We start from the raw sequence: 15,153 nt of genomic DNA on the forward strand, positions 1-15,153 counted from the left end.
CAAAAAAAACCACTGCTGACTTCCATTTTCACTTGTCATTTGGTTTGCAGGTGGACCACTTACAGAAACAAACAAGTTGATTGATATGCATGTTTTTATAGTGTGGGAGGAAAACTCAAGCAAGCACGGGAAGAACATGCAAACGCCACACAGGAAACAAAATTCAAACCCAAAACCTCTCAATTATGTTCAGACGTGCTAACCATGACATTTGATACTTTTTTTTTTTTTTTTTAAAGAGATAATTCTTTCTGAAAGGGGGAATGAGGAAGAGCCATCAGATTTTCTTTGTTTATTCTTCTTATCTCCCTCCTCTGAAGTTGTGTCATTCATTCCAAATCACGCTCGATGACATCATCGCGAGCCAACGCACTTGTGGAAAACAAAACTTTTAACCGCACTCTCTTGGGATTTCTGTTGGCATGAGTGGAATCTCTCAGACAAGCGGTGACATTTTCACACAATTATCCCAATTCAAACCAAATTGCAGATGAGAAAAAAACTTTTCTTGTGTACGGGAATGACAACCACATTTGGACCAGTTAGTGGAAAATGTGCTGCTTTGGAAACACGGAGTGCATATTTTACAGTGTGTGATAAGCATACCGATGCCTTCCTAAAATAATCACCTAAGTCATTTTTCAGCATTTTCAGGAAACACAAAAAAATTTATAATTTTTATCATGAGGAGGTGATTTAGGAAAAATAATAATTTTTGGGAAAAAAAAAATAGACAGGAAGTGAGGTATGAGTATTTGAATGTCCAAATTTGGCCCATTTTTGCACATTTACAGGGATCATACTTTTCTCCCCTTCTCCTACATGGTTAACTCTGTACCATCTCAACACCTGGGCCAACATCAGGGTAAAAAATTTTAAATTTTTGACATACCATATGACGGGGGCGGGGCATCAAATTTAGAGTTTCAAAATTCTTACTTAACAAAGCATTGCCGGTTGTATGTTTAACCTAGAGCTATGAAAATTGGTACACATATGTAACAGCCTACGACCTACAAAAAAAGTCTGTTGGTGCCATGTGCTAAACCCAGGAAGTCCACCATTTTGATTTACGTTGGGATTTGTAGCAATTTTTTGTGGCCTTTTACAGGGGTCATATTTTAACAAACTCCTCCTACATAATTTAATATGCTAAACCTAACAGGAAGTCCATCATTTACTTTGGAACATGTTGCCATTTTTTTTGGCCGTTTCATAGGGGTCTTATTTTAACAAACTCCTCCTACAGAATCTATCCGATCATCTTCACTTGGTGTGATTAATCTTAAGATGTTGAAGATGAGAAGTTATTGAAAGCTTTTTATTTCATTGCATGCTGTTGCCTTAGCATGCACTGTTTGCAAAGAGAGCGCCGAAAATTTGGAGGCATACGTAACACCCCACGACGTACAAAAAAAGTCTCCTGGAGTCATGTGCTAAACCAAACAGGAAGTCCACCATTTTGATTTATGTTGGGATTTGTCGCTATTTTTTGTGGCCTTTCACAGGGGTCATATTTTAACAAACTCCGCCTCCATAATTTATCCGACCGTCTTCAAACTTGGTGTGTTTCATCTAAAGATGTTTAAGATGCAAACTTATCGAAAGTTTTTGTTGCCGTGGAATTGTTTGATAAATAAGATAAATAAGATAAATGCTTTTTTTTTTTATATATATATATATATATATATTTTGGGAATTGCACAGCATCTTTTGGCCTTTTGGTCAAACCTTGCACACAAGGCTTGGCAAAAACATTTTAGACGGTCCTTGTCCCATTTGGCAGTACCCCAACGTGCCAGTACCCCGACGTGCAAGTACTCCAATGTGGCCCGGGTTGCGAGGGGCCTGTATAGCTGCTCGCAGCTCTAGTTATTCTTCTTCTTCTTTTCTGCAAACAATCGCATTCTCTAGTTCATTGTGTATTTACGTACGTGATACGTCACGATGATCACGTGACTGTCCAAAATGCCCGATACAGTACTTAACGCAAAAATATTTATAAAAAGTGTTATAAAATCCTAATTGCTCAACATACATTGGCATTTTTTTCAGGGAAGAGTTGAAATGAACCATTTGACAGAATAGCTGGTTAGTTTTTCACAAGACTTGTGTTGCTGTAAGCAATTGGTGACGATGTTTCCAAAAAGATAACAACAAACCTTCTCTGCGAGGGCTGGCCCATAGGAAGCGCTTTGTCCTCGTAGAAGCGCCTCATGGCGAACCTGTCCAATGCCTGGTCAGCACTGGAAACGCAAATCAACGCTGTCATTATGGGAACGATCCCACAGAGTTTCAAACCATCTCGAATGTTCCAACAACATCTGGCTGCATGAAAGAATGATGTCTCTCCTGAGCTGCTGGCTCTCGCAGAAGCAGAACAAGAAACCAGCCGGGATGGCTTCTTGTTTTGCCACATGAATCACAGACTCACAAACACCTCCAGGCTTTCCACACAAAGTTGAAGAAGAAAAGCCGCATTTGCAATCATGAGGTGGTGAATTTCATAAGGCTAACCTTGCTGATATGTTGCTGTAGTGCATGTAGGCGGCCACCACCACCCCCGTCCGACCTCGGTTTCCCTGGAACGGCACAGATGGTGATGGACACACAAACGCTAAATGTCGATTGTTCTTGCGGTGTGTATGAGTTTACTTTGTTGTGAAGAACCACGACATTGTGCGGGTCGCCGTTGAGCCACGTGTCGATGGCCTTGCACATGCTGCAGATCTTGTCCAGTGGCGGCGCGTGGTGGTCTGGCCAGCCAAACTCCAGCACCTGCAGACCACGAGTTAAGAACTTTCTACAATGTCAACTTTTCCTTTGCCTCTTACGCATTTTTTTTTTTTTTTTTTTTACCTTGGGGTTTAATGTTGCTAAGTCGTTCCTCAACTCGCTCAGGTTGAGCACCTAAATATGAGGACGGAAGGACCGAGATCAAGGCATCAGAGGCTAAAGGAGTGAGCGGCCAAAAGGTGTGTTCCTCACCAGGTAGTGTTCGCCGTGTTTGGAGCGCAACATGGCCGCCACCTCCTTGAGGTGGGCGATGTAGCTGCGCTCCTCGGCGGTGGAAGGGAAAGAGAAGGAGATGATCCTCTCTGTGATGTAGACCAGCTCCACTTCATAACTCTCCTCCATGTCCTGGACCATACTCTGACTCCTAGTGAGGGCAAGCAGCTTGATGCGTCATTTTCTCTCGCCTTACAGAGACAGCAATTGTGACGGTGAATTTAGAAGCTTCTTTTAAAGTAGACACGTTGTTTACCATCCCTTTCAATCCTCCAAGGACTGTTGTCGTTACCCATAAATCTCTTACGAGAATGTACACAACTGTTCACATCATGCAAATTTGTTCAATCAGCAACATCTGCTTTACTTTCTCATGGTGTTTGCGACACGACCGTGTTGTTTCTTACCGTGACTGCTTCCGCTTTATTTCCGCACTTTTGTAGGACCTGGCTGACCCCTGAAAGGAAGAAGAGGGTATACATCATAATAAGCAAATAATGATGTGACGACAGGGTTTCGTCCCAGTGCCACGATAAGCGTCAGACCGCCTTGTCGATAAATAGTAATCGTCGGCCGCTGCGCGCTACTCCCTTCACTGTCATCAAACAACGAATGGTAATCACTGGATGTCGTTTGTCGTCCACAACCCCCTTTAAGTGTTATTTTATCAGCTATTTTTAAATTTGGTCTCACTTTCAACTTGTTAGTTTTTAAGTCAACCTCATTCCGTTTTTATTGAGTCCATTTTTAGTCGACTGTAAATCGAGAATTTTAGTCGTTATTTTAGTCTAAGAAAATATAATTTTATTCATCTAGATTTAGTCAACAAATTCTGCCAACATTTTAGTCTTTTTTAGTTATAGTCAGGACAATTATTTTACCCCTGTATATTTTTTGTCATCATATAATGTTGAACATTTTGGATTGAAAAAACTATTTCACATCAAAATTTTGCTCATCTTTTTGATGAAAAATAACTTAACACGCAATTACAGTATATCAACAAGTGGCTACTATGGCTCCATGCTACAATCTAATAAATTAGCCAAGCATTAGTTAGCAGTCGGATTAAGATTATTGTTGTAACGTTATGGCCGTTGGATTAATGTTACATTACTATAACTATAATTCACTTAAATTTTTTTTTTTTTTTTACCGTTCACTGTGAATCCACCACCTGTCTGTCCTATGTGTTTGTGCATGTTGCACTCGCTAGCTGCAGATTTGAAAGGGGGCGTGTCACAGTGAAAGATTAGCAGACAAGATTTTACAAAATTATATCATGTTGGTCTCGTTTTTGTTCATAAACTAAAATGTCCTTCGATTTTCGTCCAGATTTTATTAAGAGAAGGATATTTTCGTCTCGTCTTCATTAGTCGACAAAAATGCATAATGATTGAATCACAGTTATTGTTTATTCATGATGGTTTTAGTCTTGTCTAGTTTTAGTCCCATGAAAAATGTATGTTGACGAAATCATTTTTGTTTAGTTTTTGTTGATGAAATTCACAATATCTCCAAGGATGAATACAATTCGGAGCCTGTTGTTCATTGTCCGCATTTCCCTCAAATCCTCAATTGATGAATATTTTCCCGGGCAGAATTTTGTTCCCAGTCCATCCATGACCATCAGGATTAGAAACTTTTCTCTTCTCTTGACTGTAGTGCAGAATCAATGTAACTGATTTGACGGCAACGTCCAGAAGGTTGTAGCACAAAAGACAACAAAGTCATGAAAGGCAAGCACAGTAGGACAATGATTATTTTTTTTTTTGCAGTACAAAGTGTGCGCTAGCCACAGGCTGCAGCTGTGACGCTACTCTGCCTCAAGAGCCAAAACGGGAAGCATCCTCTTCTTCAATGATCTGACCGGCACCAGATGTGAGGCAGGCCTCAGACAATGCGAAATGACAATGCAAGTTGGAAATATTTGTCGAGAGATGATGGCAAGACTTTCCAGAAACGGAGTAGCCACTTCAAACGGGAACTGACAGGGAACCAAACAGCCATCATCCATTTTATGAAACACATGGTTGGGTTGTTGATGAGAAATTTAGCCAATCTTCAGGGCTAGCTGGTAAGCTAACATCAGCTCTATTGCGCAATCAAATCAAACTTTATTTATATAGCCCAGGGGTGGCGAGATCCGGTCCTCGAGGGCCGCAGTCCTGCTGGTTTTGGATATTTCCCTTCTTCAACACAGCTGATTCATGATCAGCTCATCAGCAAGCTCTGCAGAAACCTGATAACGAGCCTGTTAATTGGAATCAGCTGCACTTCGAGTAGGGAAATCTACAAAACCTGCAGGACACCGGCCCTCGAGGACCGCAGTTTGCCACCCCTGATATAGCCCCTTTCATACATTCAAATGCAACTCAAAGGGGGGGGGGGGGGGCGGTGCTCGCTTTGCTGGACCGCGGTTGACGGCTTCTTTCTTTGGTGGTGGTCCTTATGCATGCCAGATCCGTCGCACCAGCATCTACTGAAAGTCAACAGAAGTAGCCTCTCCCTCCCACAGCCCCTTGAATCAGTGGGTGCTGGTGTCTGTGGATCTCACTTTGGTTTATCTATCCTTCCCTCCTTCCTCTCTTTAGTTTTTCCTCTGGTCACTTGAGATCTCAATTTATTGGAAGTTTGAGGTTTCTGGGGTTGGCATAAGACTCTGGTTTTGTAACCACGCAGGAGGGGTTTTGTTGGTGCTGGATTTCACTTTGATGGATTGGATGTACTGGCTTCTATGGATCTCACTCTGCCTTATCGATCCTTCCCTCCTTCCTCTCTTAAGTTTTTCCTCTGGTCTCTTGAGATCTCGCTAAATTTGCTGGAATTTAGAGGCTTCCGGGGTTAGCGTAAGACTTTGATTTTGTAATCATGGGGAAGGCAGGAAGTGTTTGGTCGGTGCTGGATTTCACTTTGATTTATCTTTCTTTTCTCTTTATTTTTTTCTGACCTTTTCTCTGGTCTCCTGACCATTTAAACCTCACGACTCTGGCAAGATTCTGAAGTACCTGGTTAAGGCGAAGGGTAATGGGATATTTATAAGGCTTTAGGTGAATTAATGAGTATAAATTTATACGTATTTGCACGCACACGCACGCACGCGCACGCACGCACACACACACAAAAAAAAAAAAGAAGAGCAATGATGATAAGACGTTGAATCGGTAAGACTACCGAATGAAAAAAAAAAAAAAAGACAATAGAAATTAAAATAGCTAAATAAATAAAAGGGGTATAAAAGAAAAGAGATCAATATCCACTTCACCATCAAAAAAGGCGACTCTGTGCCATTCATCTTAGCAACAGCCAGTTCCTGACTAATCATGTTAGCCATGTCTAGTTTGTAATCAACTTAGCTGTATGAAGTGGAAATTAATGTTGGCTAACTTCATATATTCAAAACTACAGCAGTCGAGTGTTCAAATCATCATCCTAGTCATTTACCAACCATGTTCTCTCAATTGCTCTGTTTTGATCAAATGAAAACGAAGGGTTGCTTTACTCGTGCTACTTAAGCGTTTGTCACCATTATGTGTGACCAAGGTTATTTTAGTTAACTGAGACTAACAAAATAACTACAACTAAAATTCAAAAAACAATTTTGTGAACGAAATAAAATAAAAACAAAAATGTTTTTTTAAAGAACGAAAACTAACTGAAACTCGATTTGATGTTTACAAAACTAAAACTAACTATAATGATGGCAAAAATGTCCTTAGTTTTAGTATTTGTTAATGAATTTAATGCATGAACCTTTGGGGATGATTTTAAATGTGATTTGAAAAACATTTATTTTTATATGAATCGGAATAAGGACATTTGAAAGTGTACCACACAGCAGTGACGTCATCGAGCTGCAACCAATAGAAAAGAACCTTCAGATGACGTCGCTCCCATGCTGTTTTTTTTTTTTTTTTAAATATTGTGCACAAGTAATACACATTTAAAAAAAACTAAACCTAATACTGAAACTATCTAAAACTGGGCATTTATCAAATAACTAAAACTAATAAACACTAACAGAACCACCCTGAAAACTAATTAAAACTAACTCAATTTAAAAGACAAAGCTCAAAACGAAATAAAAAATTCCAAAACTATAATAACCCTGTGTGTGACATTGTCAAACGAAGTTAAGTGTGAAACTTGCTTTCCACTATGGGCGGAGCCTACCTTGTTGACCAGGTGACCTGTGCTCCACCTCCAAGCTAAGCGCAGGAAGGGAAAATGTTTGTGAAAAGAGACGCCAAGAGGCATGACGGACGGATCAGGCTTCTTTTTGTTTGGAATATCGAAATTTGTGAGAAAACAAAATTTGGCATGATGTATCCATGTCCAGGGATGCGGCATTCCACTCCATGCGGGTTCCCATGGTGGAAAAAAGATGCTACAGGATGCCTCTATCACCAACTGCTGATGTTTTTCCTCTTCACGCATACTTGCAGATGCTCCTCCCTCTATCTCATTATCTCTCTTTATTCCCAACTCTCCCCACAACAGTTTCTCTCTTCTTCCCATGCAAGCCGGGTGTTGACGTGCACTTCCTTTGTACTGTAAACATGCGCTGCTGACTGCTAATTAGCCTTCAGAATGGAGTTCCTCAAAATAGTTACAACCGGCTTGTCTTATCCTGATGTTGTTATGGCTGCGCGTACAAAAATGCAAAGGAGCCCGTTGTCCGTACCGCGGATTTAGGTACAGGATGTTGTCTCCAGAGGCAGAAACTGATTTTAAAAATCATTTTTCTTTGTGTGATTTTTGATTTGCTGTGGTGTTTTGTTTTTGTGTGTTTTTTTTTTTTTGGTTTGTGTTAACAACTCCCACATAATACTTCCAATTTTTACTGTTCAAATTTTAACTAACTTAAAAAACTGACGCCTCATGGGATATATGTTGTCTGATTCCACATTACTTACAGTATTTGCACAATTTAACGATTAATATAAACTTTTCCCCATTAATTTTCAATGGGACAGACATTGAACTTTTTCTAAATATCACTTTGCACGCCCACTTCCATACATATAACTTATCATCATTACCAGGTGCTCGGTGGCACAGTTGGTAAAACGCAATGTCCAGTAACCAGGAAGTCATAATTTCATAATTTATCTCTCAATTTACTTCATAAGCATTCCACATGCATTCAAATCTTAGCATTCCGCTATTAGCATTCAGCATTCCCACGCAATTTCTCCAGAAATTGCACTTAGTCTAGTTTTGATTTGCAATTTTTGTTTTTGCTTTTTGCACTTTAGGGCCACCGTAGAAAAAAATCTACAACGTGGATTCTGAGCACAACTATTACTGTATTCTCAACACAATTTTCCTGTTCCTTGCACTGGCCCAGCACTGATTCAGCGTCAGTCTGTGTGTTTATTTTTCATAGCGGGTTACGCGATCTGACCATAAATCAGCTGATATTAACACTGCACACTTGAAATGCGAAAGCGTGGCCTCGGAAAGAAAGCACGTGTGGAGTCAGAAAGCATCGCCACTTACCGGAGTATCTACGTGCTTTAATGGCAGCTGAGGAGTGGGAGGCTGCGGAGAGAAAGCAGACATCCAGCCGGTTAGTCACAAATGCCAAAATGTTGCCACTCTACTTATTATTTATACTCAAGTATGCTACAATCACATGAGCTTGTGTGACGAAGAGATGGACCCATACTGTACATACCAAATATAATCATGCAGCCATCCATCCCCACATGTACCCAGGAAAAATAGTTGAGTTAAGTGTGCTTAGTTGAGCTCTATAAACAAAACTTGGGACTGTTTATAAACTGCCTCGGTCATTTTAAAGGGCCCACATCTAAAGTAAATAACAAGGAAGTGACTGCTTGGAATGTTTCATCCAGCGTCAAATTCATGATGTGGTTCTCACAAAACGAGTTTTATTAACACAAGCTTTGGAACGCAGATGTCAAACCCAAAATTGTACCTTGTCTTCACTTTAAATAACGGAAAGAAAATTATTATTGTTTCTGTTTGTGGTTTGATAAACCCCTTTTCGGAATACATTTCAATAATGAAATGAACAGAAGTGGGCATTTCGCCATTACTGACGGATTGTCCGTCATTGCGCCCCTGATGGACGCCCGTAATGCTGACGAATGACAAGCTAAAAAAAAAAAAGACGGACTAATGCTGCATTCGAGGATGGTCGAAAGTGGGACTTTTCGGAAATTCCACTTGTGAAGTCGGGGGAAAAAAAAAAAAAAAAAAAGGATCCCGTCTTCACCGATGGACTACAAGTGACGTCACTCTACAATGGTGACGTGTTGGAAACACAGACGGTGAATGGTAAAGCATAATTTACTTGAGTATTAAACTCGATAGCTTTCTTCATTCAAAAATATTCGACATACCTTCACGCAACACAACACACGTGACAGTATGCCACTATCGCCGTGCATGAAATTATACGGTGAACTGTATGCAATGGTTATGAAATAAGATAAAAACAATAAATGAAGCAAAATTGTGGGAAGGTAAGTTTGATGGAGGTTAAAATGAATTTTGAAGACCAAAATAAAAAAAAACTATTTATCACTATCCACCATTTTGGTTGTTTACTTTTGCCTCAAACGCTTTCAGGTCAGAACTGGGAAAATCCAACTCTGATATATCTGACTTAAGTTCTGACCATCCTCCAATGCAGCATAAGCAATGACGGAAGTGTTTTTTTTTTTTTTCCTCCGTCCGTCAGTGTAATCATCTCTAATCGGGTCAAGTACCGACGGACCTCTCAGTTTGTTTGGTCGCCGCTTGACAAATGACAGACTGACGGACAGGCCGTCAGTATTGACGGAATGCCCACCTTTGTCTGTGGGTCCTAATGGTGATTAAGTGGTGACGAATGACAGACCAACAATAATTTGTAAAATGCTCTCTCACCCCTGGAAAGGAATTATCGAACAAACGACTTTCCTTTACTTGTGACTTTCAAACGAGTTACCTGTCAAATTGTGTGTATGTTATTCGATGAGGCCACAGTCAGAATGACCATAACAACAAATAAGTTTGACACCCCTGCTTTAGAGCCTGACCTTCGACCTCTAGCGGCAGCTCGTGTTTGCGTGTGGCTTTGCACACAATTCCAGCTCGGATCATGAAACTTTTGAACGGGTCAAAGGAGTCACGTATGTATGCGCGACGTGTTGTACTCACAAGTTCATAGTTGGTTTGACACGCCGTGGTGACCTGTAAAAGGAGAGAGAGTGCATGTGAAGGATTGTCCGTGATTGTGTTCTGAAACAGTTTGACCCTGCAGATAATAACAAGCAAGGGGACTGACCATAACACCGCTTGAGAATGAGAGCGGCTTTCATTACGTTTTCTGATGTGGCATCTTTAAATAGTAGGAAGGCCACCAAGCGCGTGCTCCAAGTATCCATGACAAGAGCGGCTCCTAATAGTCTGTATGAGCATCTCGCAGACTGATTAGGATCCAGCAACTTTACGCATAAACATGAGCTGCTGCATGTTTGAGACGGGCGCGCGCTATCAGCGGCCAGCAGCCTCCGGTGGAAGGAAGCCGCCTTAATTGGTTTGCACAGTGAGAACAAAAGCCTCGTTGCTATTTGCAAGGTTATCAAGGAGCATATCAGAATACAGGAGCTGGAGGAGTATTGTTGTTATGCCACGTGATGGCAAACATCATTGATGAGAGTCACGATTTTGTCTCACTTCCTGGCAGCCTCCACAAACATAACTGGCTCGCTCTGGCTCTTCAGTTCCTGTCCTGTGGCTATTATTTTTTTTAAACATATTTTTACTTTTTAGATAAAATATTCTCAAATAAAAAGTATGTATATATATATATATATATATATATATATATATATATATATATATATATATATATATATATATATATATATATATTAGTGCTGTCAAACGATTAGAATTTTTAATCTAATTAATCACTTTTTAATTTTGATTAATCACGATTAATCAGCTAAATTACTTACGTATTCGCGTAATATAAAATAAATACAATTAATGCATTTTATGATCTGAATGTCATTTGCAAACATTGATTAAATGCATGTATGCAATTTCATGCATGTGTGTATTGCTCAAAACGTAACAGCACCATATCAACTGGGTGCAATTCAGCAATTATTCATTAATTAAACGCAAATTTCTTTTGTTTTATCTAAAGTCCCATCAGGGTGTTTTTTAAAGCGAAATTTACCACCGAGTAAACCAACTGGAGTCACCCCGCTCATTTTGGAACAACAGGCATAGGAAATGCCGTGCATTGACCTCATCACTGACCTGCGCAGCCTTCAATGTAACCATCCGCGGTTACGTTCAAGGCTCAAGTGCGGTCCAAAAAAAAATTTAATTAATTAATATGCGTTAATACGTGATTAATGCGATAATTTTCTGATCAATTAATCTATTAATGCTTTAACTTTGACAGCCCTAATACACACACACACACACACACACACATATATATATATATATATATATATATATATATATAGGGAAGAAAGTGTTCAAAAAGTAACCATAAAAATGTCCAAAAACAAAAGAAGAAATCCCGAAAATTACCATAAAATGTCCACAAAATTGCCAAAATAGTCAGAAAATTGTTTTGAGAAAAGGCAGGTCAGAAAGTGCTCAAAAAGTAACCATAAAAATGTCCAAAAACAAAAGAAGAAATCCTGAAAATTATCATAAAATGTCTAAAAATTTCCAAAATAGTCAAAAAAATTGATTTGAGAAAAGACAGTTCAGAAAATGTTCAAAAAGTGACCATAAAATGTCAAAAAACAAAAGAAATCCTGAAAATTACCATAAAATGTCAGAAATTAATAGCAAAAAAGGCACAAAAAAAAGTCTAAAAATAACAAGTCCAAAAAAAAGAAGAAAGGCAAAAAAAATCACCATAATGTGTCTATAAAACTGCCAAAAATGTCAGAAATTTGAAATAAGGTTAGAAAATCTAAAAATGTGTGAAAAAAAAACAAGCAGGAAGACGAAAGGTAGAAGCAAATGAATCTATCCGTATTCGATGCTGCATATTTTTTCTGCGATGGTACAGATCCAATAAGCTCTCGGGCCCTCAGTACATGAGACTAACAAACTGTTTCCTTTATCACAATGTTGAAATGTTTTGCAGGTCCAAACAGATTTTTTGTCATTTATTTGGCCTAAAATGGCTCTTTTGACAGGAAAGGTAGCATCGATGTATATTATACTTCACTCGGGTTACGTCAAGACTCACATTTTCCCCCAGTCATTAATTTGTGAGCCACTTTTATAAACATCATGTACGTTATATTTAAACAACTGGATGGGCAAATAACGGCAATTAGTGTAATAGCATTAATTTTCACAGCTGCACAAAACCCTTCAATCCCTTTCTGTATGAAATACAATGTTTGTCCTTTCAGAATTGCTGTCCATGAACCACTTGACAACAGTGATCAGCAGCCAACAGCACGTTTGTTGATCCAAAGGTCAAAAGGCGTCAGAGATGAGGGGAATGAGACTCGAGAGAAGCCAGACGAGACGATCTTCACTGTTAACATTCCCAACCGCGTCTACATCCTTATAAGGCGGCTGATGTGGGAAGCTAATACATATCCTCGCGTGGTTTCCGCCTGCCGAGGAACATAAAAGCACAAGAATATCTTGGAGATTCTGCCATGCGCCACAACATTCTGCTTGTTAAATAGAATCAACAGAATCAAATAGCCACTGTCAGTTTGCTGTTTTCGTGCAGAAATGAGATGCGATGGTCAGCTTTCTTCCCAGCCTCTCTTTGCTCCTTCACACAGGCAGAGAACAATCAAAGAATCCTGAATGGAGAAAAATGAACTCTAAAAGGGTTCATCCATGAAACACCCATCTTAAAATGGCATCGCATCACGAGGGACTTCTGGGAAAAGCCAGTGACCTCTGGCACAACTCACAAGATCCTTGTCCAGCTTGCCTTCATTCTCCTTACGCAATAGTTAAACAAGGAAAATGTCTTTCAACATTTCAACGTAAGGGTGCTGTGGGAAGGGTGCTGTCGGAATAATTGTACATATAAGTTATCATCCATTTGCTGCAATGAAGAATGTGCTGTTCTGCTCCACACTCACATTCACATAGCCTAGCTATATGTTATCTTAACAGAAGATGACTCAAGAAGCTCAAGAAGCAGAACATCAAACGCAGCAGAATGGTTTTGACCAGTCTGCTGAGGCCGCCTGTTTTCTGTTAAGAAATGATTGCAAACTTGACCACACGTAATCGCCAATCTTACACTCACATGCACACACACATACATAGAGAAAGAAGTACACTGCATTTTTAGGGTTGGAACACCTATAGAACTAGGGACGTGGAAACCAAATAAAAAGAGAGGGTGAGGAGAGGATTTTTTTCAGAGAGTGCAGGAGTGAATTGTGTCCTCTTCTCTCTCCTCGTGAGCTTTGAATTGAGTGTCTTCTCTCCTTTTTCTTGTGTTTAATAAATGTCAAGCAGGTAAACCTGACAGGAGCCACACTCTACATCAATTCATTAGTCAGTCAAGAGTTTAAACCCAATTTTTTTTTTTTATTTCTATTTTACAAAGTCCTTCTGGGAGGCCCTCTTTCTGGTCCAGATAGTGCCCCAATGCACAAGGTTCATAAAAGGCATGTTTGGGTGCCTTTGGAGGAAAGACATTGGACAGAACCCTGACCTCAACCGCATCAAACACATTTGAGATGAACTAGGACAGACAAGGTGAGTCGGCAGGCCCTCCAATCCAACATCAGTCACCTTAACAAATGTTTGCCCCAATAACATTCAGGGACCAAAAAAAGAAAAAAACAAACAAAAAGAAGTTATTTTATTCATGATGTGCTTTTTTGAATGAATTGGCGAGCTGAATTTTATTCTGACAAATCTGAATAGGCCTAATATTGTGTACAGTGTTCCCTCGCTATTATGCGGTTCAATTTTTTGCGGTCTTATCGTTTCGCGGATATTTTAGTGCAAATTTGCATGCATTATTTATTTTATTTTTTTTACAGTAATATATCTATTGTTTGAACATTGAGAATGTTTAAACAAGAGAGAAATGTGAGAAAATATCAATGCCTTGATGAGAAAAGTGTATAAAGTGTGTGGTGAGGGGTTTTAGAGCCTTAAAACATTTATAATAAATGTAAAACACAAAGCTAACAAGAGTAAGCGCAATTTCTGGAGAAATTGCATTGGAATGCTGAAAGCTGAATGCTAATAGCTGAATGCTAAGATTTGAATGCATGTAGAATGCTTATGAAGTAAATTGAGAAATAAATTATAACCTCCCGGTTACTGGACAATGCACTTTACCAACTGTGCCACCGAGCAGTGTCAGACACCTGGTAATGATGATAAGTTATATGTATGGAAGTGGGCGTGGAAAGTTCAATGTCTGTCCCATTGAAAATGAATGGGGAAAAGTTTATATTAATCGTTAAATTGTGTAAATACTGTATTGTGGAATAAGACGATATATACCCCATGAGGCGTCAATTTTTGAAGCTAGTTGAAATTTGATTGAAATTGGAACTATTATGTGGGAGCTGTTACGCAGGAAAAAAGTGTGGAGAATAAAAATCACAATAACATGTGGGAATGCTGAAGCACAACTACTTTGCGGATTTTATTTATTGCGGGTATTTTTTGAAAGCTAACCCCAGCAGAAAAGGATGGAACACTGTATATCACATCTAATGGGCGTAGAGGTGCATTGGCTCCAGTGGGGCAACCCCACTCCCAATTCCCTCGGCAATCCTCCCGAGCTAAGTTGCACGTCGGCGGGCTTGCCTGAGAAATTGAATTCCACACTCAGGCACAGGCCAAATAAGGAGCGAAGCTCCAAAATCCTCTTTGGATGGATTGAAGCATACTGCCTCTCTAAGAGGGAAGAAAGAGTGCCGTAACTGTGGAGCGAGTACCTGTTCATCTCTGATTTGACATTTTGACGTGAAGGTGAAATGATGCAGAACATGTTAACTATATTGTACACTCGGTGATAGGACGTGGACGAGTGAACTGAATGAATGACTTACATTGGTACAGTGAATATTTTTTTTCCAGATGAGAGCCTAAAGCTTAAAAACAAGACCAAGAGGCAATGGTTGACCACCAGGGTTATTTTAG

General features: G+C 39.6%; 1 protein-coding gene across 5 annotated transcripts in view; it reads right to left on the reverse strand.

The window, feature by feature from the left end:
* Nucleotides 1–15,153, reverse strand: part of tns1a (tensin 1a) — a 113,122-nt gene that overhangs the window by 39,569 nt on the left and 58,400 nt on the right. For all 5 annotated transcript variants that reach the window (XM_077513782.1, XM_077513783.1, XM_077513784.1 and 2 more), the window contains 8 exons: nt 10,183–10,215; nt 8,512–8,553; nt 3,417–3,466; nt 2,989–3,160; nt 2,860–2,910; nt 2,656–2,778; nt 2,518–2,582; nt 2,163–2,246 (listed from right to left, as the gene is read on the reverse strand). In XM_077513782.1, coding sequence (XP_077369908.1) covers nt 2,163–2,246; nt 2,518–2,582; nt 2,656–2,778; nt 2,860–2,910; nt 2,989–3,160; nt 3,417–3,466; nt 8,512–8,553; nt 10,183–10,215 — 620 coding nt within the window. The remainder of the gene's footprint in view (nt 1–2,162; nt 2,247–2,517; nt 2,583–2,655; nt 2,779–2,859; nt 2,911–2,988; nt 3,161–3,416; nt 3,467–8,511; nt 8,554–10,182; nt 10,216–15,153) is intronic.

The sequence above is a fragment of the Festucalex cinctus genome, chromosome 2 (genome assembly GCF_051991245.1).
Source record: "Festucalex cinctus isolate MCC-2025b chromosome 2, RoL_Fcin_1.0, whole genome shotgun sequence".
Classification (NCBI taxonomy): domain Eukaryota; kingdom Metazoa; phylum Chordata; class Actinopteri; order Syngnathiformes; family Syngnathidae; genus Festucalex; species Festucalex cinctus.